Source organism: Trachemys scripta, chromosome 17 (genome assembly GCF_013100865.1).
Source record: "Trachemys scripta elegans isolate TJP31775 chromosome 17, CAS_Tse_1.0, whole genome shotgun sequence".
Classification (NCBI taxonomy): Eukaryota; Metazoa; Chordata; order Testudines; family Emydidae; genus Trachemys; species Trachemys scripta.
In genome coordinates this window covers 3,756,643-3,780,172 of record NC_048314.1, presented here as the reverse complement: position 1 = coordinate 3,780,172, position 23,530 = coordinate 3,756,643, and the positions used below count along the sequence as shown (strand labels likewise).

Sequence of the window (23,530 nt, the reverse complement as noted above, 5' to 3'; positions counted from 1 at the left end):
ACCTGCTTGGGGAATACAGGGTCATTTGAAGGCTAGGGACACCTGAATGGAGCGTCAGGATCTATCCTTCTAATCCTGAGAGCAATATTTAAATAGACAAAATGAGAGGTTGGATTAGTCTGCCAGGTAGTTCTGTGGCTGGCTGGTCTGTTGTCAGATAAAATAAAGGCCAGGAGGGAGAAGCCAGTAAATTGGTTTAAAAGAGACTCAATCTTCCTTGTCAGTTGAGTTCAGCTAATAAGTATAGATGAGCTTTCTTGTCTGTTGGGATCATATCCTGTCCTGGTCCAGATTCAAATTGTTATTTTGTTAACACCCTGGACTTCGCATTACTAGCAGTTTTGTAGGCCTGGAGCCTTTTGCCAGAGCTCAGCTGAACCTGTAGAAGAGAATAAAAAAACCAGTTGAATATCTGGGTGGGTGGCGAAGACTCCCCCTCCAGAATTTAATTCAATCGGTACAGGGGAAGATAACATCCCATCCCTACCCCATGGGGTTCAGGCTTCAGGATTACTTCTGAGATGATTTAGTTACTGGGATGATTTAGTTGGGGATTGGTCCTGCTTTGAGCAGGGGGTTGGACTAGATGACCTCCTGAGGTCCCTTCCAACCCTGATATTCTATGATTTTATTATTCTTGAAGTTTTGTGGCTGGACAGAGTGGTCTTGCTGCTAGAGATATTTCAGTGCTGTTGGTGGAGTCTTAGTTTAATTAGGGTTACCATATTTCAACACTGAAATAAGAGGACACTCCACGGGGCCCCGGCCCCACCCCAACTCCGTCCCTTCCCTGCTCCCATTCCAACTCCTTCCCCAAAGTCCCTGCCCCAACTCAGCCCCCTGGGCTCCGGCTGCTGCTGCACTGGGGAAGTTGCTTCGGTCCCTGCTGCAGTGGAGAGCGGCGGGAGCCGGGAAAGTTGGATCCCGGGAGGAGGCCGTTGCGCGCGCGGGTGCCACCGCTGCCGCCTCTGTGCCCCGGCAGATTGGTAGAGTTGTTAGTTTTGTGGCAGCCACTCGCACTTGGGGTCCCTCGAGCGTCTTTTGCCCGAGCGCTGCCGGCTTCACGGTTTGCCGCGCAGCGCTCGGGCAAAAGATGCTTGGGGGACCCCGAGTGCGAGTGGCTGCCGCAAAACTAACTCCTTCCCCGATCTGCAGGGGCACAGAGGTGGCGGGCGGCATCTGAGCGCACAGCCGCCTCCTCCCCGGGCTCCAGCTGCTGCTGCGCTGGGGAAGTTGCTTTGGCCCCGGCACACGGTGGAGAGCAGCGGGAGCCGGGAAAGTTGGAGCCTGGGGAGGAGGCGGCTGCGTGCTCGGATGCCGCCCGCTGCCTCTGTGCCCTGGCAGATCAGCAGATCGCGGGAGTTTTAAGTTTTGCTGCAGCCACTTGCACTCGGGGTCCCCTTACCATGCCTCCCTATTTTCCCGGACATGTTCGGCTTTTTGGAAATTCCTCCCGGACGGGGATTTGAGGACCAAAAAGCCGGACATGTCCGGGAAAATCCGGACGTATGGTAACCCTAGTTTAATGGTCTTTACTTGGAATGTAGTTCAGACCTGCTGGCCCTTGGAATTGCTTCAACCTTTTTTTTTCCTCCTTGGAAATTTAATATTAAAGGTTCTGCAGCACTGTCTGTGTTTGTTATAGTAAGATATTGCATCTAAAGCTTTCTGGTTGGAGTGCTCTGTGATGCTGGGCAGGACCCCAGGGTTCTGTCTTTGAAATTAGGAAGAAACTTCTGTTGTATTTCCCTGTTGGAAGCTTCTGGTTCCAAGCTGGTTTATAGCATTGGGGCACCATTTTCAGCCAGTTCATAGTTGTATGCAGGGGAGTCAAATCCCACTGTCCTGAGTGGAAATGTTTGTTGCAGCGCCCTGTGCTTGTAGTTAGAGATGGCTCGAGGAAGTCCTATTTTGGAGAGAAGGTCTAGTGATTCTAGAGCTGCGGTTGAAATCCACAGACTTGAAAACTGGCCTCCCTTAAAGTCCTAGAGGTAAAGGTTGGATAGCTGATTGCCTAGATGTAGATTGGGGTGGGCAAACTTTTTGGCCTGAGGGCCACATCGGGGTGCGAAACTGTATGGAGGGCCGGGTAGGGAAGGCTGTGCCCCACAAACAGCCTGGCCCCTGCCCCCTATCCACCTCCTATCCGCCCCCTCCCACTTCCCGCCCCCTGACTGCCCCCCTCACAACCCCCCAGCCATCCAACCCCAACCCCCCCGCTCCTTGTCCCCTGACCACCACCTCCCGGGACCCCCGCCCCAACCACCCCCCGGGACCCTCCCATCCAACCCCCTCCCGCTCCCTGTCCCCTGCCTGCCCCAACCCCTATCGACACCCCTGCCCCCTGACAGGCCCCCCAGGACCCCACCCCCATCCAATCCCCCCTGTTCCCCATCCCCTGCCCCCCCGAACCTCTGCTCCATCCAACTGCTCCCTGTCCCCTGACTGCCACCTAGGACCTCCTGCCCCATATCCAACCCCCTGACCCTCTTACCATGCCACTCAGAGCAGCATGTCTGGAGCTGCGCCGCCCAGCCAGAGCCAGACACACTGCCACGCTGCCCTGCATGAGCATGCAACTGCGTGGCTGCGGAGGAGGGGGGACTGCAAGGGAGGGGCCGGGGGTTAGCTGCCCAGGCAGGAGCTCAGGGGCCGGGCAGGACGGTCCCGTGGGCTGGATGTGGCCTGCGGGCCGTAGTTTGCCCACCTCTGATGTAGATTGTTTCCTGTCCAACCTGCTGTGTGGGAGGTAAGCTACAGGGAGTGCCAGAAAATGTGCGTGGGAGGGGATTGGAAAGCCCCATCTGAAAGGGTCTGATATGTCAGTGTTTACTTCTCAAAACAACTCAGCGATATTGTGGTGGCTTTGCTAATTAATGCTTCTAGCATCTGGCTCTCTGAAGATGTAAAGCTGTAATTCAGTATCTTGGACATTCAGATCAGTCATATGTCCCTTCTAAAGCAAGACCTTCTCCCCCCTCTCCCCCCACCTTAGTTTGAGAACAGTGCTGATTAAGTTTTCAGGCAACGTTTAACAGTTGGAAATTGAAATTTTTGGACTTTCAGAGACTTTCTTCAGAGAAATGCCAAGGCTGTTATCACACACTTTTGTGTAAAAACTGATGAAATTTAATTGGTGCTTTTGGTTCATGTTTAAGAAACTCAAAAGATCGAGATCTAAAGTAAACCCTATTTGGGGAAAACCTGGTTTGGTGAGGATTTTCCAATGTGTAAAGGGCACCAGTCCTGACTATGTTTGCATTTTCTTCCCTCACACATTTCTTTTCTTGAAAGCCTCCTCCATCCTCAGACTAAAGTAAGAACAAAATTAATATTTAATGTCCAAACTTCTATACTTTTGGGACATAGATTTGGCTGATTCACCTTGCCCACAGCCTTCCCTAAAATCTGGAAGAGAGGTGGGAGCTGTGTCCTGTCAGGGCTGGCCAGATATGGTCCACAGAATTCTAATTTATGGCTTGTTGGTGACCTCATCTTTCTTATGGCGGTCAGACCAATAGAGATGAAAAGTTCCAGCATGGAATGCTCCAATTCGATTCAAGTGATTGAGCAGCTTCAATCAAGATGAAGCATTGCATGCTGGGACCTGGAGTATCCTCTGTGTTTAAAAGAGGAGGGTTGCTCCTTTATTCAAAGCAGGCAGGGCTGTTGGACTTTCAGCAAGTTGACCATGTACTTCTCAGAGTTGCAGTATTTGGGTGCTTTTAAGCTGTACTGTTTTGTTGATGGAGATAACCATTAAATACTGAGCTAAAACCAGAAAGTAACAGTGTGAGAAATCTCAGTGCTGTCAGAAGAATCTTGGGACCGGAGTGTCCTCATTAGCAACAAAGGAGAGACTGAGATGGTGGTCTCCAAAGAACTGTGATCTGTAGCTGTTAAATGTAACCACAGTGATGGTCTGCAGAGCAGATACCTTTAGACCAGTAGTTCCCAATTATAGAATCATAGAATATCAGGGTTGGAAGGGACCTCAGGAGGTCATCTAGTCCAACCCCCTGCTTAAAGCAGGACCAACCCCAACTAAATCATCCCAGCCAAGGCTTTGTCAAGCCTGACCTTGAAAACCTCTAAGGATGGAGATTCCACCACCTCCCTAGGTAACCCATTCCAGTGCTTCACCACACTCCTAGTGAAAAAGTTTTTCCTAATATCTAACTTAAACCTCCCCCACTGCAACTTGAGACCATTACTCCTTGTTCTCTCATCTGGTACCACTGAGAACAGTCTAGATCCATCCTCTTTGAAACCCCCTTTCGTAGTTGAAAGCAGCTATCCAATCCCCCCTCATTCTTCTCTTCTGCAGACTAAACAATCCCAGTTCCCTCAGCCTCTCCTCATAAGTCATGTGCTCCAGCCCTCTAATCATTTTTGTTGCCCTCCGCTGGACTCTTTCCAATTTTTCCACATCCTTCTTGTAGTGTGGGGCCCAAAACTGGACACAGTACTCCAGATGAGGCCTCACCAATGTCGAATAGAGGGGAATGATCACGTCCCTCAATCTGCTGGCAATGCACCTACTTATACAGCCCAAAATGCCGTTAGCCTTCTTGGCAACAAGGGCACACTGTTGACTCATATCCAGCTTTTCGTCCATTGTAATCCCTGGGTCCTTTTCTGCAGAACTGCTTCCTAGCCATTCGGTCCCTAGTCTGTAGCAATGCATGGGATTCTTCCATCCTAAGTGCAGGACTCTGCACTTGTCCTTGTTGAACCTCATCAGGTTTCTTTTGGCCCAATCCTTTAATTTGTCAATATCTTTGGTTGGAGCTCCCTCAGGTGATGGATGAGTGCTATCTATTATGTCCTGTATCTAGGGCCTTGTGTACTCTGTGGCTTTGATTCCCAATTTCCTTAGCAAGGTTAATTTAATCTTTTGCCATGAAATGAAATTCACTGTATGTGAAGCCAATGCGTAGGCTCCAGCTGGTACGGAATGCGGCTGCCTGCCTTCTCCATTTAGGCCACCGCGTGCACTTCAGGCCCCTGCTCAAGTCCCTTCACTGGCTCCTAGTCAGCTTCAGTTTAAGGTTTTGGTCCTGAGCTTCAAAGCAATTTATGGATCAAACTCTAGCTAGTTCAAGACCATGTTTTGGTATATGAACCACTGCAACAGCTGCATTCCTCTGGGACAATGCAACTGACAAAACCCGGGACAAAGGACATGAGAGCTAGGAGCAAAGCATTCTCTGTCAATCCTAGTTTTGAACGAACTTCCAGTGGAGATTAGGCAAATCCAGAGTCTGACGGGCTTTGGGAAATGCTGCAAAACCCATCCTCTTCAAAAAGGCCTTTTCTGTGTGAGAACGACACTAAAGTGCTTATACTCCTTTGTACCCAATAAACCCGAACCAACCTAAAAGCCTCCTATACCAAAAGTCAATTTAAAACTAAATTAATAAATCTTAAAAAATTAAAACCCAAACCCTCCCCAATCAGAGTGTATACCTTGAAAAGGGAGAGCCAGAGACTTCAAGAAATCCACTATGGACTTTGCTGTTGCTTCGGATGTTACATGGAAGGCATTCAGATCCTACAGTGATAGGTGGAGACCCATTTCCATCCCCCTACCACACACAGCCAAAGCTCACAGTTGAAAACACGACATAAAATTAATCTCCGATTCTTTTTGACAGTGATTCGTTCTGAGGCTGGTTTATTCGTCATGCCCTCCAAATGGCTTGGCCCACAGTCACCTTCGCCTAAGTGCCCCAGGGAAGGGAGAGCTTGTTGCTGGTATCAGCTGCTGTGCTGTTGTTCTCTAGGTAGCCTCATGCACCAGCTGACACGTCTGGCTGCAAGCTGGGCTCCAGCTCGCCAACCGCCTGCTGCCAGGCTCCATGGAGTATGCACTGTAACCCAGTTAATACCCACTTGTGAGGAAAGTGGGAGAGGCAGCCACAGCAAGGAGAGAGACAGGAAACAAAAGAGCAGGCATCTGGCTGTTGCAGAGTGGCAAATTCTGTGGCAAAAATGCTGTGTGTATATATATATATATATATATATATATATATATAAATATTTTTTTTTTTTTGGCATCTTGGGAAAAATGCCACATTCCAGAGCCAGAGAATCTGGGAGTCCCTGAAGCCCTGATTGTGATAAATGAGGCCAGTCCCACCTCGTAGAGCTATTGTTTCTGCCTCTCTGCAAACTAAGGCAGACATCTGTCTGCAGATTATACTGGGCACCTCTTCAAGATTTTTCTCCACAATTATATGGACTAGAAATTTTTTAAATGAAAGCTGGGATTCTGGAGCACAGTTCTGCCAAAGGGGTGAATATACAGAATATCTCTTGCAATTGCTCTGTTCATTTTCTTTCCTCTTTTATTGCTCTCTCTCTTTCCCTCCCACGGTGGCTTGTGCTCCTGATGGCTTTCCCCACTCTCTCCAGAAGGCCACATGGTCTCTAGGGTGGGGAGAGGCTCCATGAGGCTGGGCCACATGTAATCTCATGGCTGAGCTGAGGGCCATGGGAGCAAAGAAGAGAAGCTTGGACCATCGGGCTGCTGGCAGAGCCTGCAGCTTTTTGTATGCAAGCTGTTCCTGTGGACAGCTACAGTAGGGCACTCCAGGGGCAGCATGGTATGGCCTTCAAGGAGCAACCTGCAGCTGGGGGAGAACATTTGCAGTAGTGGTGGGGGTTATGCAGACTACTCCACCCCAGTACTCTGCTGTGTCCAATGTGCCTCTGGCAGCCCCCCTCCCCAATCTGGATAACACTCGATAAGACACTAAGGCTTTGTCTACACTAGAATCTGAATGACAAAAATTTTGTCATTCAGGGATGTGAAAAAAACACACTCCCCGAACAACAAAAGTTTTGCTGACGAAAAGTGCCGGTGTGAACAGCGCTTTGTCGGCAAGAGAGCTCGCCTGCCGACAAAGCTATTGCCGTTCGTTGGGCAGCTCTCTCCTGCCGACATACAACAGCTACACTGCACGGCTGTCGGCACAGATGTGTCGCTAAAAGGCGTGTAGTGTAGACACAGCCTTAGTGAAAATAGAATTAAGTTGTTGGTTTCCTTTGCCCTCTTTGTGCAGGCCCAGAAGAGCCTTTCATCCTGAGATCCATTAGGAAATGGGCTTTACACATCTCAAAGCATCTGCATCTGTGAGTTTTTTGTACGGTTGTATTGAAATGTGCTGCTCTTGTTGTCACAGAGCTGCCATGAAGGGGACTGCCCGTTCATGCTGATTGAGTGCCTGGCATGTAAGGGAATGATCAAACTGAATGAAAAGGAGCGCCATTCAGAGCGGGAATGCCCCGAGAGAAGCCTCAACTGCAAATACTGCAAATCACTTTTCTACTTTCCTGACATTAAGGTATGAGCGTCACAGCATAAGCACACTGCAGGTATCCTTACAGCGAGACCCACCTAGACATGCACACTGAGTACTCTCCATTGGGGTAGATCATTGTATTAGCACTTCTTGAGAGAAGCAAGGATCTGTCTAGTGTGAAATTCATGGTCCTGTTTTAACTAGCTGCTAGGGTAAATCACAATCAATTGTGTCCTGAACAAATGTTCATTGAGTGTCTAGATTGGCACTTCCAAGGGTCTTAGTTATCCTGAGTGACTTGACAATCAGTTAAGCTAAAAGAAGACCACAAACTCCAGTGTAGAGATCCTCGAAGTGGCTTGTACAATGGAGCAATCACTGGGCTGTTTCACTGTCACTTTTAGGGAAAGGAAGTTATTTGCAAACTAATGAATACTTCAGGCTTTACTTGAGAGAGAGGAGCTAGGTGTTGCTTTGCAAGATGCTAACTTTACCCAGTGTTGTCATTGTACTGTTGGTGCTGTTGCATTCTTAGTGTCTGATATGAAACCAAAATATGTGCCGTTTTGCCATTGACTGGTGGGAATTCGATAGCTGCAAGATCAGCCCCTTAGTGTTTAAGCAAGACTAAAGCCTTTCCACTTCCCCTGTTCTCTTGGGTTTTCCCAATCTGCTTGCAGGACGATAATGTAATGGGAAAGGAGACTTTGTTGTTATACAGCCCACTCTGAGAGTAAGGGCAAGCTGCCTAAAAGTGATGGAGATGAAACCTTGAACATTCAAGGGGGGAGGGCTAGCTCAGTGGTTTGAGCATTGGCCTGCTAAACCCAGGGTTGTGAGTTTAATCCTTGAGGAGGCCATTTAGGGGTCTGGGAATTGGTCCTGCTTTGAGCAGGGGGTTGGACTAGATGACCTCCTAATGCCCCTTCCAACCCTGGAATTCTGTGATTCTAAGTTAAAAAGACAGATTTGCCCTTGTGGCAGCATAGCTTGCCAGCTGGCAGGGACTGTAAATGCCATGATGGCTCTGTCCCTGTGGGGTTAAATTGTAATGCATCATTCTTGAATGTCATCCCCCTGCCTCTTTGGCCCAAGGGTGGGGCGGTTTCCTTTTATAGGAAGTAAAAAAAATAGCTTTGCTTTGGACAGCTTTCCATGGTACCTGTGCTGCGAGCGGAGAAGGATAAGGTGCAGGGAAAACCAGTGGAGAATCCAGAAAAATATTTAAAATATTTGTTTGGATTTTTTTTGAAATGTGCCTGTTAAAGTTAATATTTGTAGATGTCTTAAAGAGATACTGCACAGCACAGTGCAGTTTCATTTACAGCGTAACAGCAGATTTGTGCTCAGTCAGTACTTCCCTTCCTGCCGGCATGAACAGAGTGTATCTCTCAGATAGACTCTACTGAATATGCACTATCTGCTGGTGCTACTTCGAACATAAATGTTCTTTCCTTCATGGAAGATAAATGAGGTGCAGCAGTCTTAGACTACGTCCTCACTATGGGGGTGGGTGTGTGTTGATTTAAGATGCGCAAATTCAGCTACGCGAATAGCGTAGCTGAATTCGACGTATCGGAGCCGACTTACCCCACTGTGAGGACGGCGGCAAATCAACCTCCGCGGCTCCCCGTCGATGGCGCTTACTCCTACCTCCCCTGGTGGAGTACAAGCGTCGATTCGGGGATCGAATGTCGCGTCCCGACGAGACGCGATAATTCAATCCTCGAGAGATCGATTTCTACCCGCCAATTCAGGCAGGTAGTGTAGACGTAGCCTTAGACTGGCTGGGGGCTGGGTGGGGATTGAATGAGAGGCCTTGGAGGGGAGAGGAGGTAGAAATGAGACTTGTTTGTAAATGGCAGACTACAGCCCCACCCCATCAGATCTTCTATTGTATATGCTCTCCCTTTTGAAATAGTTGCTTTTGAGGTCAAACCTTCCTCCCTTTACTGAAGTGAAGTTGGGCTACTACCAGGATTTTATGGGATAAGGAAGGGAATGAAGAAATTGTCTGGAGCCCTCTTAGGATAGGAGCAATTGCTGGGTGGGGAGGGAATCAACCCCTCTGTTGTGAGTGGGTTGAAATCACCTCCCCCCCAACTTTTACAGAATTCCATTAATCCTTGGTATTGACATACACAGTTAACCCAGCCTGTCAGCAGACTGTAGCATTCGCATCTCCAGAGACATTGCAGCAGCTCTCTTGGATCAAATACTGTTCCTTTAACCCAGGGGTCGGCAACCTTTCAGAAGTGCTGTGCCGAGTCTTCATTTCTTCACTCTAATTTAAGGTTTTGCCTGCCAGTAATACAATTTAACATTTTTAGAAGGTCTCTTTCTATAAGTCTATAATACATAACTAAACTATTGTTGTATGTAAAGTAAATAAGGTTCTTAAAATGTTTAAGAAGCTTCATTTAAAATTAAATTAAAATGCAGAGCCCCCCGGACTGGTGGCCAGGACCCAGGAAGTGTGAGTGCCATTGAAAATCAACTCGGGTGCTGCCTTTGGCACGCGTGCCATAGTTTGCCTACCCCTGCTTTAGACTATGGAAGGGAGAGAGGAATTAGTTAAACATGAATATGAGTTAGCAAATGGATTTCTCTTTTCGGTTTCTAATGTGGTGGGAGAAATGTAGCTAGTGGTTTAAAAAACAAAACTAGTATTTAAGAGTGTGAGTTTGTACAGTATAAACTTGACCAGCAAGGTTCCCAAATAGTTCAGATTTTAGACAAGGAAAGAACTGTGTATTTATAAAAGGATGTTAATTAAAATGAATGAGTTTCTAGTGCTAAGTGAACAATCCTATACATTTAATCTGTTTTAATCTGACTTGCAATCTATGTATAAGCAATAGAACTCCAGTAGAATATCAAAAAGATGACATAACCTACCTGGCACATAAGAAGAGTACTAAAACACGTTGTCTAGATTTCCCTTTTGAGTAGGAGATTTTAACTTACACAAGATTGAGTGCTTAGACATTTTGCTTATTGTAGAACTAATGTAGGAAGAGAGGATTTCAGCACTACAGGAATGATAAAGAAGAGAGGAAGGTGTTAAGAGTTCCCATTTTAATTCTTACTGGTAGTTTCTTTTATCTGTTGAGGGTCAAAAAATCAGGTTTCTAGGGTCATTTTTGTGTATTCTCTTTTCCATCCTAAAACAAAGTTTGTACTGCAGAACAAATGTAGTATGTGTGGTTTTTAAAAAATCGTTATTTTTAAAATATGGTTGTCTTTCTGGTTGGTTGAGAAGCACTTGCTTGGTGAACTGATCTGGACAATGGAGGCAACATTGGAAAGCTCATGATCTGTAGCTGTCAAGTGTGGCTTTGGGGTTTTAATTCAGCCAACTGGTGTCTGTCATGACTGGTAGATCATGGAAACTTCTTACCAGGAGGGTGGGTTTTTTTCACATAATTTTCCTGAATGTGTGTTTTCCTGGCAAAGCTACAACTGTAGTTTCCTCTTGATTATGTCATTCCATCAAAGAAGTAATTTGATTTTTCTCACCATTAGTATGAGCTGAAACTAACACTCTTTTAAATCAAGCTGAGTACTTGGAAAGGCACAAAGGCACCCAAACACCATAACAGCCTGGAAACTGCAATGTAGAAACATGACTTGACATGCAGAAACACCACAATTAGGCCAGGATTTGATTTATGTGCTGTCATATGACAGGCCTTTTGCTAGTAAAATGTATTTGTAATGAAGTATTGGATCCATTGAGTTTAATATCAAAGCTGTTTTAGGTGAACAAATGGCCTCTTGTCACTTCTTTTATAGGCTCACGATGAGATCTGTCCTAAATTTCCACTGAGTTGTGAGGGCTGTGGGAAGAAGAAGATTCCAAGAGAGAAGGTATTTGAACATTCTTGTTTCATAGCACACACTGCATGTGGTTTGAGTTCTGACAGAATGTGACTTGAATTCTATGAGCGTAGAAGAGCTAGAATGTTCAGTCTCTATTGAGGAGTGAAGGAAAACAATAAAACACATTTAATTTTGAGAGACAGCTACCATTCACACCCAGTTACAATGTTCCATAAGGCTCTTAGCACTGGTGTTGTCTCAATTTGTGATGCACTATAATTACTCAATCTTTTTCCATGAGTAGTGAGTAACTCCACCTAAATCAGACTCTGATTCATGTTATATTTGGGTGCTCACCACAATGACCAGAGAGACTCTTTCCTCCTTGCATAGTGGGTAACTTATCCTAGGTAAACATCTTTTATTGGACCAACTTCTGTTGGAGAGAGAGACAAGCTTATACAGAGGTCAGAACTTGTCTCTCTCACCAACAGAAGTTGGCCCAATAAAACATATTAGCTCACCAACCTTGTCTCTTATATCCTAGGACCATCATGGCCAGAACAACACTTATCCTAGGTGATACAGTTACGTTAACTGCTGTAGTTAGTAGGGAAAGAACGCCACTATCCCACTAAATGAAAGACTTACAACCCTTCAGACCTAGCATTAGACTCCACATCGATTGCCCAAAGAGTGACTCTTGGGACAAGCGATGAGGCACTGAAGTTCTAAAACCTTGATTGTGAGTCACCGTGGAAAAGTGTACCCCTCGGTCACTCTCCCATCTAATAACTGAGAGCTGCCTTGGGGCAGCTGAAATGGGAGCAGGAGAGAGTGTGAAAAGTTGGGTAAAGAAGGCTTCAAAGTGGACAGTAGCAGAGGCCTCAACTCCTATATCCTTGGCATTGTGATCATTGGACGCTAATCTGCCTGAGTCTGAAATCTGAAGCCATTACAGGTGACCCAGACTTGTACCAATAGGCAGTGGGACTTTCAGTGGTTTAAAGTTTTAACTTCCTCTCTCTTTCCTTTCTCTCCAAACTTTTTGTTGCTCCACAGTAGACATTGTCCCAGCATAACCATGCTGCTGCGTGTAACTCAGAGAATAACTTGAATCACTAAGGGTCTAGCTACACGGTGCGTTACTCTGCACTAGAGGGGTGTAAATTCTAGTGCGCACTAGCATATTGCACGCTAACTGGTCCACGTTGTCCCTGCTGGTGCACACTAAAAGTTCCCCCTGAGGTCATAGTGTAATACCTAGGGAACTTTTAGCGTGCACTAGAGCACTTTTAGTGTGCACCAGTAAGGTTCATACAGCCAGTTAGTGCGCAATGCACCAGTGCGCACTAGAATTACACCCCTCTTGTGCGGACTAATGCACCGTGTGGACAAGCCCCCAAACTAAGTGAGTCACCTGGGTGTGGGAGTATTTGTCAAATTAATCAAATCCCTTTTCATTTCCACATAATGAGGCATGTGGCTGTGAATTGTCACTCAGTAGAGGCCCAGCATATCTAACTGGTAGAAGGAAGATTTAAAAACAGGATGATGTGTGCCAGTGCCTGTTTGGGCTCTCATGTGCGGTATGATTAGCACTAACAACTCCATGCTCCAGTGTAGGCTGTGGGCACTTCCCTCCAAAGGGTATGCAACCGTAGTCCTGGAGGGCAGCTACCAAAAAGCCATTGCCATGCTGAGAAGCAGCAGATTTTGGTGTGTTTGAGGTACAGTGTCTCCTATCTCCACAAAGGATTACTGGACCCAGCAAGAGGGCATTTGCTTGTGGCAGAGTGTTTGCAGTAAGGACTCAAACAGGAAATAACATGAGCACACTCCTAGATCTTAGATCTTTAACACTTAGCTGGAAATAAAAATACCAAGCTGTGATGTGATCTCACCACACTGCATCGGGAGCCATAATTGTATAAAGTCATGGGTTTGATACAATGCACCATCTTGAACAGCCTCCAGGCACAGTTACACCAGAGAAGTGAACTGGAAAATATGCGGGGGAGAGGGGAAGCTTTAGGACTCCCTGCAAGCAGCAGCAGGACCGCTAAGGGTGGAATGTCACCCTTACTCTTGAAACCTCCTGGCTTTGGTTGGTTTGTGACAGCCATGACTCTGTTTTATTGCTCAGTTACGTGATTGTGAAACCTGACAAAGTTGAAAGAATGTTCATCTGTCCAAAATGTCTGTTCCACCCCTGGCAAAGCGTATGGGCTTGCCATATGGCATCACTTTGAAAGGGTGTGCCATCGGTCACGCTAATCCGCATTGAGCTGGCACATTTTTTATGTGCTTCTGGGAAGGAGCAAGACCTTGCAGCCATTTTTTTTTTTTTGAAAGGAGCTTCATTTTCAGTTGCAAAGGATGTTTGAGTTATGGTGAGAGCTGCAATGAGGTCCCCACCTTTAGTAGGTGGCATCTTGTCTTAACTGGCCACTTCAAAGTAATCCCAGGGCTTCCTGTGCAGCTTTGTTTGGCCAGGTGCTCGTCTGCCATGTTTGTCTGTTCTCTTGGACAGTCCCTGAAGACAGATCTCATTATGCAGGCAATGGTCAATTGTATCTTCACTAAGTGGCAGGTGGGATTATCCCTGCTCCCCCTGGGCCCTGCCAATCCCTGCATTGTATCCTGTGCTGTTGGGGCACCTAGAGAGGAAGTGCCCGATCAATACCATTGGGTAAAACAACTCTCTGGCCCTTAAGCACTGTTGGATCAGCTTCATGGACCACAACTGTGTCATGAGCAGTAAAGGGTCAGTTATCCTCTAGTTCATCTTCACCTTCCTGTCTTGTCTTGGGTGTAGGGCATGGAGTTTCTTGGGGTGTGTAAAATGGAAGAATTAGGCTTATATTTGACATGTTGTTTTAACCTTTTCTGTAGTTTCAGGACCACGTGAAGACTTGTGGCAAATGTAAAGTGCCTTGCAGATTTCAGGTTGTCGGCTGCACTGAGATGGTAAGGCCAGTTTCTTAATATTTGTCTAGGGCCTTGTCTTCACTGCAGTGTTAGCTTTTGGTATAAGTTGAGCGTCGCCCCAGCTTGTCTTGCATCCACACACACAGAGCTCTAGATGGAGTGAAGTGAAACTAGCTGGCCTGGGGTGGGGGTGGGGTTGACGTTTGAGTGCTGCTGATGATCTAGCTAAGCAGTGGGAATGCAGCTTATGTCTGAGACTGTTTCTGTCCAGTCTCCAGACTGGACGTATCTAGAGAATTAACCGATTTCCTCGGGGCAGGAAAATACCTCGTAGCAGAATGCTAATATACAGAGAAAGCAGACTCTCCTGTTCCCTGGGTACAGGGTTTAGGGGTCGTCCTTATAGACTGTTTTGTGGGGAGGTGTGTCCAGGCTTCTGAGCTTGACCAATGAAGGCTAATAGTCACTCTTGTCTCTGGATCCGGGTGTGGTGGGGAATGGAAGAGAAGCCGTTCAGTAAGCTCTCCAGGGAGGTGAATAGCAAACTCCCTGTGCTTAAAGTCAGGCTGCTGCTGAGGGATGCCAAACCACGCTGATAATCTACCTTTAAAGACTGGGGCTTATCTCCCTGGGAATAGGACACATTTTTCATTCTGGGCCCTAACCTGCAAGCATTTTGCACACGACCGCCCAGTTGACCCTACACAACTGCAAATAATTTCAGCCCGTCTGTAACTCACTAGATCCAAGTCCGGGCAGCCCAGCAGCCTTTAGATGCTGAAAGTACAAATCAGCCTGAGTGCAGTAAAGAAGACTTCCTGGATCAGGACCAGGATTGGTTTATTAGATCCTTTTGGTGTTGGAGCCAGAACCCAGAGGAATGCTTTTGGCGTCTGCCTGCAGTAATTTAGCTGAGTGGTACTTTCAGCTATGCAGTAGCATGCCATAGCACACTGCTGCAAGCAAGTGCCAAAGGAGGTTGGTAATGCCTGAGGAGTAAGCCATGCGTGTGGGGGGGGGGGGGGGGGGGGATGGGGCAGGCAGTCTTCAGACAGTGAGAATTGGGAGAGTAGTAAACATCTGCATTGAGAACATGCCAAAGGATAGGGCTCAGATGGCTTTTGTGTAATTCCTGAGTAGCTGGGAGCATGGTATTATTACAGACGTGATTTTATAAATAAATGACTCCTGATTCTGTGTGATGACTGAGCTTAGGGGTAAAGCACAGGACAGGGTATCAGCAGACATGGGTTCTATTCCCAGCTCTACCCATGACTCACTTTGGCAAGTCACTTTCTCTCTTTGTGGCTTGGGGATAATAATAGTAACACATCCCCTCCTGGAGGCTTCGAGAGGGTTCATTCACTAATGTTTGTAAAGTGCTTCTGAGGGATCCTTGGACTGAAAATGCTATAGAAGAGAGGCAAAGCTTTATCATATCTACAGTGGGGTGAATGTTCAACATCTGTCATTGTGTAAGATTAGAATTTTCCTTTAAAAAAACCTGCTTGCTGTTGGACAGTTTGTAACTGTGTCTTTCTTTGCATTACCCTTTGCTTTTATCAGTTACAGTTGTAACCCGGAGGGGATGAATGTGTCCTGTGGAGCTTGTGCCATAGTGGGAAGCTAACTTGCTGCAAATGGGAATGTGTATTCCTTTTTCTGCAGGTGGAAAATGAAAAGCTGCTGGAGCACGAAAGCAAATGTGTGGGGGAGCATCTGTATATGTTGCTGGGCTTTGTGCTCAGCCTCAAGGCTGAGTCTGGAGACTTAAAGCACCAGCCAACCCTTGCGTCAGTGCAGGACAACTCCATGCTCTTAACAACCAATTCGCTGTGCTCTGAATCAGAGCTCTCTGAGTCCTTGGAGCTGCGGGGAAGGTGCGAGGCCCTGGAGAGGAAGACTCTCACATTTGAGAATATTGTGTGTGTGCTGAATCGGGAAGTGGAAAGAGTGTCTCTGACAGCGGAGGCGTATAGCCGGCAGCATCGGCTGGATCAGGAGAAAATTGAAATGCTCAGTAACAAGGTCTGTAACCTCTGGCTTTGGGCTTCTGATTCTTTGTGTTCTGTGAACATCTTTCAAATCATTTGTCCCAGTAATTTAAAATGCTTAGCCTGAGTGCAGGTGTAACGCGTGCAGGCGCTGTGACATGACCTCATGGCTATCAGGAGCCAAGCTATGAGTATATTTGAGAGGTTCTGAGGAAAGGCTCTCTGGACAGGTACTCCTGTGAGATGTACAGAGGAGGCAGCATGTTAGCTTTCTGGGTGCTGAAAGATCCCTCCAGCGTTTGTAATAATCCCTGAGCCTGGTCAGCTCCCCACCCTTATAGTGGGAGACCCTGAATTTCTACCGTCTTATCTGCACCCTCAGCTTGTCGACTCTAGAAAGATTTGCTGCTTTAATTGTTCCAGCCTAGTTAAAGCAGCAAACCTCCCCACACTAGTGTGGGTGGGAACTGAAATGAGCCAATAAGGCATCTTTATACTGGTACACGTGTGTCCACACTAGCGGTTATACTGGTATAACTGTATTGGTAAAAACTCACATCTCCAACTGACATAGTTACACAAGTATAACTTTTTGAGTGTAGACTAAGCCTTAGACATTTCCAGGGTGCCCATCACCCTAGTATCTAGATGCCATCTCAAAATCATATACGTGTTAGAGCAGGAAAAGACCTGTTATATAGGTCATCCTCCTACAGTACGAAACTGATCCCCTACCTACAGGATGCTCTGCAATCTTTGTCAGGCTCTAGGTTTGCATTCTCATTGTACTCTACACACAGTGTCCATGGGAGCTCTATGATAGGTAGCATACCTTTGTTTTCCAGAGGTATGATCTCGCAAAGCAGATGCCACAATACTTCACAACAGCAAATAGCTGTTTAGAACCCTGCTTGACTCGATTTGTCGGTTTCTCTGTCCCTCGGTTCAGTTTTGTCACAAACGTTGGTTTTCCACCCCCCACCTTTAATGTTCTTAATGGAGTGGAGACCAACACTTCATCCTTCATTGACTGGATTCTGCCATCCACAGCTGGAAAGTGCCCTGCTCTGGCAGTGAAGAGAGGTGTTGGTTAACTGTTTGCTCAAGAGCAGCAGGGCGATCTCAGATTATTTTTAGTGAGTTGGCCAACAATGGTGGATTTCTTCCCTCTCCTGGCCACCATCATATCTGGAGAACATTCCCCACCAAAGATCCGGCCTGAATGATGTTCACAGGATCCCTTGACTTTCCTGGGTCCCTTAGCAGCTTATATTTCTAAACAAGGTGCTCTGTGTATTCCACTGATCAGGTCCGGCAGCTGGAAAGGAGCATTGGACTGAAAGATCTGGCCATGGCTGACATGGAGCAAAAGATCCGTGATATGGAAGCTTCGACCTATGATGGCGTTTTCATCTGGAAGATTACAGACTTTGCCAGAAAACGTCAGGAAGCGATAGCCGGCCGCTGTCCTGCCGTCTTCTCTCCAGGTTGTTACCTAGAAATTAGCAAAATACTGTGAGGCTTTCCATGCTGCAGCTGTGCCCAGTCATTTGAGTAGTGTTGAAATTGGCATGTGGCATGCAGAGATTGTTTCTTCCAAGTTCTTTCCCTCGCCCCCCAAGAATGCAGTAGAGACGGATTTTTTACAGTGAGCTAAGTGAAACTGCATTGCTACAAGATATCCCTTTTTCCCTGCATACAGAAGACTTTTCTTTCCCTAACAGGAAATGTAGCCCTCCTAGGCCCAGAAATAGCCCTGCAATAATAGCCCTTTTTACATAGTACCACCCAGATTAGGGCCATCGGGGAGATGGTAAGCCAGGGAAGGAATCGAGGTACCTAGAGCATAACATGACAATATACAGTGTGTCCCCAGGGACTGAGAAACATGCATATCTCCAGCAAGCCTTGTGCAGCTGCCTGCTCGTCAGATAAAGTCAGCATGCTCACCCCAGCCATGCAGCATCCCGAGCTTCTAGAGGCTCCAGATCACTGCCCGTGTTCTTGTCTGAGCTGTGAACTTGCTAAAGCAGCAGCATCCCAGCACTTCAGACACCATCTCTTTGGAGGACGTCAGTGCTAAGTGAGCCATGGAGTCTGCTGGTGCCAGAGTTGAGGGATATGGAATCTGGGTCTGTGCCAACAGGAACAGCTCTGGGTCTTAAGCCAGCAGGACGATTCCTTTTTAAAGCAGCCAGTCCTTGGAACTGCACACAAGCCAGAGACAGACTAGTTTAAACGGACAATCTAAAGAACTGTTTTAAAACGCCAGTTGTTATTATTTGTATATTGTGCGGTGTCTTTTTTTATTCTCTATCCAAAATGTTTTTGCCCCTTGGAAAATCCCTTTTCTCTTCCAGTTTTTCAGTGGAACGGAAGCTTTCCCATAACTGTGTTTTGCTCTACTAACTCTGGCCCTGTCACTGGAACTTCCTCTTAAAAACAGTGGTCAGCCTTGAAACCCCCTAGACTCCCTGAGAGTAGAGCTTCACGGTCTAGCAGGGTCTACTCTGCCCTTCGTATTTCTGAAGCAGACACACTGAGTTCCACGCCATTTTGTGTGCACCTTTGAGATGAGACCTTAAAATCTGACAGCCTGTCTGCTCTCTGGGCACTAAACTCATACAGCCTTGTGTGCTTTTAAATACATGTGCCATCATTTATTAGCCCCCTTTATCTTCACCCAACGGAGCTGCTCCTGTGGGACCCCAGCTCAGGGAGCCCTCCCCTACTTATGCTTCAAAAGCCAAGGTCTATAGACAGTTGAAACTGTTTGGGAACCATCTGGGCTCCCCTGCTGCCCTAGCCCTTGTTCTGCACAGCTGTTTATTTTTGATGTTTTGTATCACTTAGCCTTCTACACAAGCAAATATGGCTATAGGATGTGCCTGCGTGTGTACCTAAATGGGGACGGCACTGGACGTGGGACCCACTTGTCTCTGTTCTTTGTGGTGATGAAAGGACCCAACGATGCACTTCTGCGATGGCCCTTCAACCAGAAGGTAGGTGCTGGGAGTGAGCGCAGAGCCAGTCCTGGTGCCTGAAAGGCCTGCCTTGGCTTTATTCCCCCTTGGGCCGCTCAGATACCTGCTCTGCTAGCCAGAGAGCTGGCACGTCCATCATGCAGAGGCAGAGAATGAACTAGCCCAGGGGTTCTCAAACTTCATTGCACCACGACCCCTTCTGACAAGGGGTCATGGTGGGGTGGAAGCTGAAGCCCAGGCAGGGGACCTGTAACCTGAGCCCCGCTGTCCAGAGCTGAAGCACTTGGGCTTCGGCTTTGACCCCAGGTGGTGGGGCTCAGGCTTCAGTTTCCATCCCAGGCCCCAGCAAGTCTAAGCCAGCCCTGGCGACCCCATTAAAATGGGGTCCCGACCCACAGTTTGAGAACCGCTGCACTAGCCATTTGGGGGAGCTCTTCCATGCAGGCTCCTGTCCTGATGAAAGCCCAGGATACTACGAGAGAGGCCCAGGGGAGAGAGAAAAGATACAGTCAGGAGTGGGGTGATGATGTGTTTGGAGAATGACCAGAACTTTCAGACTAACCACGCTGCGTGTGCTCTGATATTCAGGGACCCAGAACTGTGCTCCATGACTCTGAGCTGTCAACTTTATTTTCTAAATTAAATTTCTAAACCTTTGCAGTTGTGAAGAAAACCTTAAAAATACGAACCAGGTATAAACTGATGCAGTGACATCTGCCTGACTCTGCAGACAGCCTGAAGCTACCCATTGGCGCAGTGTGATCTGCTCCCTTAACTCCAAGGGACATGCATGCAATGGGACAGGATCAAACGGAATATCAAAATCTGCAGCTGCTGGCTACCCGGGCTGCTGCGTGCACTTCATTTTCCCATTGAATTTAGCGAAGTCTCTAGTTGTCAGTCGATCTGACCCAAGTGCAGCATTTCCCTTGTGGCCCAGCAGAGCATGGGAGAAAGCAGGGAGCCTTCCAGCAGGGTGTAGATCTAGCTGGGGTTGGCATTACCCCATCTTGCTGCCACACGAGTGCGTAAGGTTGCGTGTGTGTCTGCAGCTTTCGAAAGGTAAAAATGAATGGGAGTCACAGACGGGGGGTTGCATGTCTCTATATTTCTTCATGCTCTTTCTCTTGTGTATTCACCTCTAGGTGACCCTGATGCTGCTGGATCAGAATAACCGGGAGCACATTATCGACGCTTTCCGCCCCGATGTGACGTCATCGTCCTTTCAGCGACCCGTCACCGAGATGAACATTGCCAGTGGCTGCCCACTCTTCTGCCCTGTTTCCAAGATGGAGGCCAAGAACTCTTACGTGCGTGACGACGCCATCTTTATTAAAGCCATCGTAGATCTCACGGGCCTCTAAAGCCTCCTCCCCACCAGGAGCATTGAGCACAGTGCCAGCCGACCAGGGCTCGCCCTCCCGGTGCTGCACCCTCAGCATGCCCCAGAGCAGGGGCAAAGTCCAGACCTGGCCCCGTCCCTGAAGGGACCTGCTCCGCTCTGAGTGGAAATGCAGTGTCTGATGGGAACCCTCCCTTGGTGTCAAAACACCAGCTTCTCTAGTGCAGATCTTCCTTGAGAAGAGGCTTGTGTTGAGGTTAGTTGAGTTTGATCCATGATCAGTGGGGACTGGATGATCCCCTGCAGGAATCAGCTACCAGGGCTCCCTGCATGCAGGTTTCAAGCTAAAACGAAGGCAGCTCTTTTGTACTTGTTTACCGTACAGCTCCTGCAATGGAACAGGCACTCAGCCTGCCCGGAGCACCACTGCACATAGCCCTTTGGCCAGGCTCTTCCGTTCTCTTAGGAGATCTCAGTGTTAGAGGGAGCTGGTTTCTCTCTGGTGTTTTTCTTAAAGGTTCTGTAATTCTGTGTTGCTGGTTGGTTTGATCTTTGACATGAGGGAAGATGTGGACTAGGAGCAGGCAGAGGAGGTGTGAGGGCTTCGCGCGGCAGAGATAGTTGTTAGCTCTGAGTGAGAGGGAAGCAGTTTAGCACAGTCTCACTGGCCTCTCTTTGGCAGCCATAGCTGCAGAGGCACTTTGATTGGGGCTGTAAGTCCGTAGGGCAAGAGGGAGCTGTTCCCAGTGTCCATGTCAAAGAAGACCCAAACCCCTGCCTGCGTTTTATCTGGAAGTGATCTGTTGGGAGGGAAAGTGGAGAGTAAGGGAGGACAGCACCTGAGGAATATTTTCCTCCTTTCTTTCAGTGTGGGTCTCCTATAGAACCTACTGCTCCAGATGCCTTTGGCATAGCTTGTGTTTTTAATGACCAAACAGATGAGTATTGTAACTCTCTGGAGCGGGTCCTGACCTAGGCAGAGAGGTGCCTTGGAATCTAATTTGTTGCCTGTTAATGGTTAACTCCTGGAGCTGGGCTTAGGGCAGGCCAGCCTTGCTCCCCCATGTGTGAGGTGGTTAGCAGCCCAGGAATGAGGGTTTAGCCAAGAGGGAAGCTCATTAGCTCCTTTCCTCACTACTCTCATCCTGGCTTTTAGCAGATCTCTTCATTTGCCTTTGCAGGCAGGCCCCTTCTGGTGTTTTCTCGCCTGGAGTTGTTGGTCCCCCACCAAGTGTCCTCCCGCAGGTGGCAGCTAATCTTGGGCTCTTCGCTCTATCAAGGGGGTTTAGTTGTTTACAAGGCTGGGGGTCTAACAGCCTCACCAGAACTGTGGCCCCGATTGCTGCGTGGCCAACTGAGTGTGCTCTCTCCAGCCAGCCAGTCTGCAGCTGCTTGGTTAGAAACTGTCTGAGGGCTTTCCCTGTGTACTCTTCCCTCCCTGGGCTCCTTGCACTCTGGCCCCAGTTTGCTGCCCCTTTGTCTATTTCGTGGAGAATGGGTCCCTCTCAGTGTGTTGCCATTGTGGCTAACTGGCCCGTCAGAGTTACTCTGTGGTGGTCACCTGTAACTCTGAAGTGGCCATTAGCCACTTTGGAGCCTTATTCTTTGTGGTTTTCTGTCTCCTCTCCCCATGGGTCTTGTTCTCTCCCATCAGTACAAACCTTCAGGTTCTCTTTGGCCAAAGCACCCAGCTAGCTGCTTTTTGAACCATCCTTCAGGGGTTGTCCCAGCCCTGTCCAACTCCTCCCCTGCTCTTCTGGCCTGGAGGACAGGCAAAGAGGCTGGCCCTGCTGCCCATGCCAGAGGTGCTCCTGGTGGTTGGCTCGAGCCCCCCAGAGAGCAACAGCTCCACTTCCAGTTAGCATCAGTGATCCGCTGCCTGTGTGCAGGGGAAGGAATTCTCTGTGGAACGATCACCAGTTAGCAAACGTAAGGGAATCCAGGATTGTGAAATTGTGGCCCTCTCCGTGGAGGAAGGCCATAGCCCCTCTGTGTCCTCTAAAGAGAGAGATTGTATGTTCCCCACTTGGGCTCAGGCCCAGGGGCATCTGCAGAGCTGAGGCACTTCTGCCTTCTCACTGTCCTAGCTAGGACCAGTGACAGGCTGTCCCACCACTGGAGCCTAGGCAGCGGCCTGCTTCAGTCCACTCGGCCCCCTACTCCGCCCAGCCCTTCCGCACACCTCAGCTGGGATCAGAAATCTGTCAGTGGAGATGAGTTTTGATTCCAGGCTAGGGTGACAGGAAGCTTCTGTCAGGACTAACGGGGTGCGTATGGGCTCATGCCCACAGCGAAGTAAGCCAGCGGGGGTCTCCAGTACTGCACTGCTCCCCAGCTGAGCCGTTATTTACATGTATGTCGTTTCTGGGCCAGGAGCGGTGGCTGGTTCTCTCTCTTTGGATGGGGAGTTCTGCACACAGAGGGGCCAATAAACAGATGTAAAACAGCCGCCCCATGGGAGCCAAAGGGAATTAAATCCGCTCAGTTTAAAGACAGACATCTAGATCTTGGAGGGTCACGGGAGCAGGTGGGAGTCTGGGTAGGGTCTGGACAGTACTCCACAGCAAGCTGTCTGAGTGTCTGTGCTCTCCAAGCCCTGCACAGACACCACGCACCGTTCCCTGCCCTGAGGCAGCGCTGCTGCGTGCCCAGTGGCATCAGGCCTGGGGGCTGTTCCGTTTCAGAACGCTGGATCCAGATGGGGCCCAACCCCTCAGGAACAGCCTGTTATGTGCACTCTCCAGCTCCCCGTTGCAGTGACTCTCCTGAGCCTTTGGGCGCTTGCTAAGAGAGGTTTCTCTCCGTTGTCTGAGAAACGAGAGACTTCACGAGAGACTACTGATTGGCTGTGCGCCGGGGCCAGCCTGACTCTTGGTACTACCAATCCACCGGCAAGGCATGGCGGAGTTAAACTGCTGCAGCAGAAGGCAGGGGAGGTGATCTGTCCCCTGGTTTGGGAAGTACTAGCTTTGTCTTCAGTGGCTGGGGCTGGCTCTTAGAAACGTCACTGTCACTGCTAGGCTTGTCCCTCCACAGCAGCTGCCTTTGGGGGGGTTGAGCAGTCAGGCAGTCAGGGGACCTGGGCCCCAGAAGCTATCAAAGGTCTAAAGCCCTAGCAGGGACCCCCAGGGGTTTGAAAGGCATCTCTGG

The 23,530-nt window shown here is 48.3% G+C and overlaps 1 protein-coding gene across 4 annotated transcripts in view; it reads left to right on the top strand.

The window, feature by feature from the left end:
* TRAF2 (TNF receptor associated factor 2) overlaps positions 1-23,204 on the top strand; it is a 51,971-nt gene extending 28,767 nt beyond the window's left edge. For 3 of the 4 annotated variants that reach the window (XM_034752139.1, XM_034752137.1, XM_034752140.1), the window contains 7 exons: positions 7,188-7,349; positions 11,103-11,177; positions 14,025-14,099; positions 15,729-16,088; positions 17,364-17,541; positions 18,908-19,056; positions 20,184-23,204. In XM_034752139.1, the coding sequence (XP_034608030.1) occupies positions 7,188-7,349; positions 11,103-11,177; positions 14,025-14,099; positions 15,729-16,088; positions 17,364-17,541; positions 18,908-19,056; positions 20,184-20,402 (1,218 nt within the window). In that variant the 3' untranslated portion in view covers positions 20,403-23,204. The remainder of the gene's footprint in view (positions 1-7,187; positions 7,350-11,102; positions 11,178-14,024; positions 14,100-15,728; positions 16,089-17,363; positions 17,542-18,907; positions 19,057-20,183) is intronic. The other variant, XM_034752141.1, reaches the window with a different exon arrangement.
* The last annotated feature ends 326 nt before the right edge of the window (positions 23,205-23,530 follow it).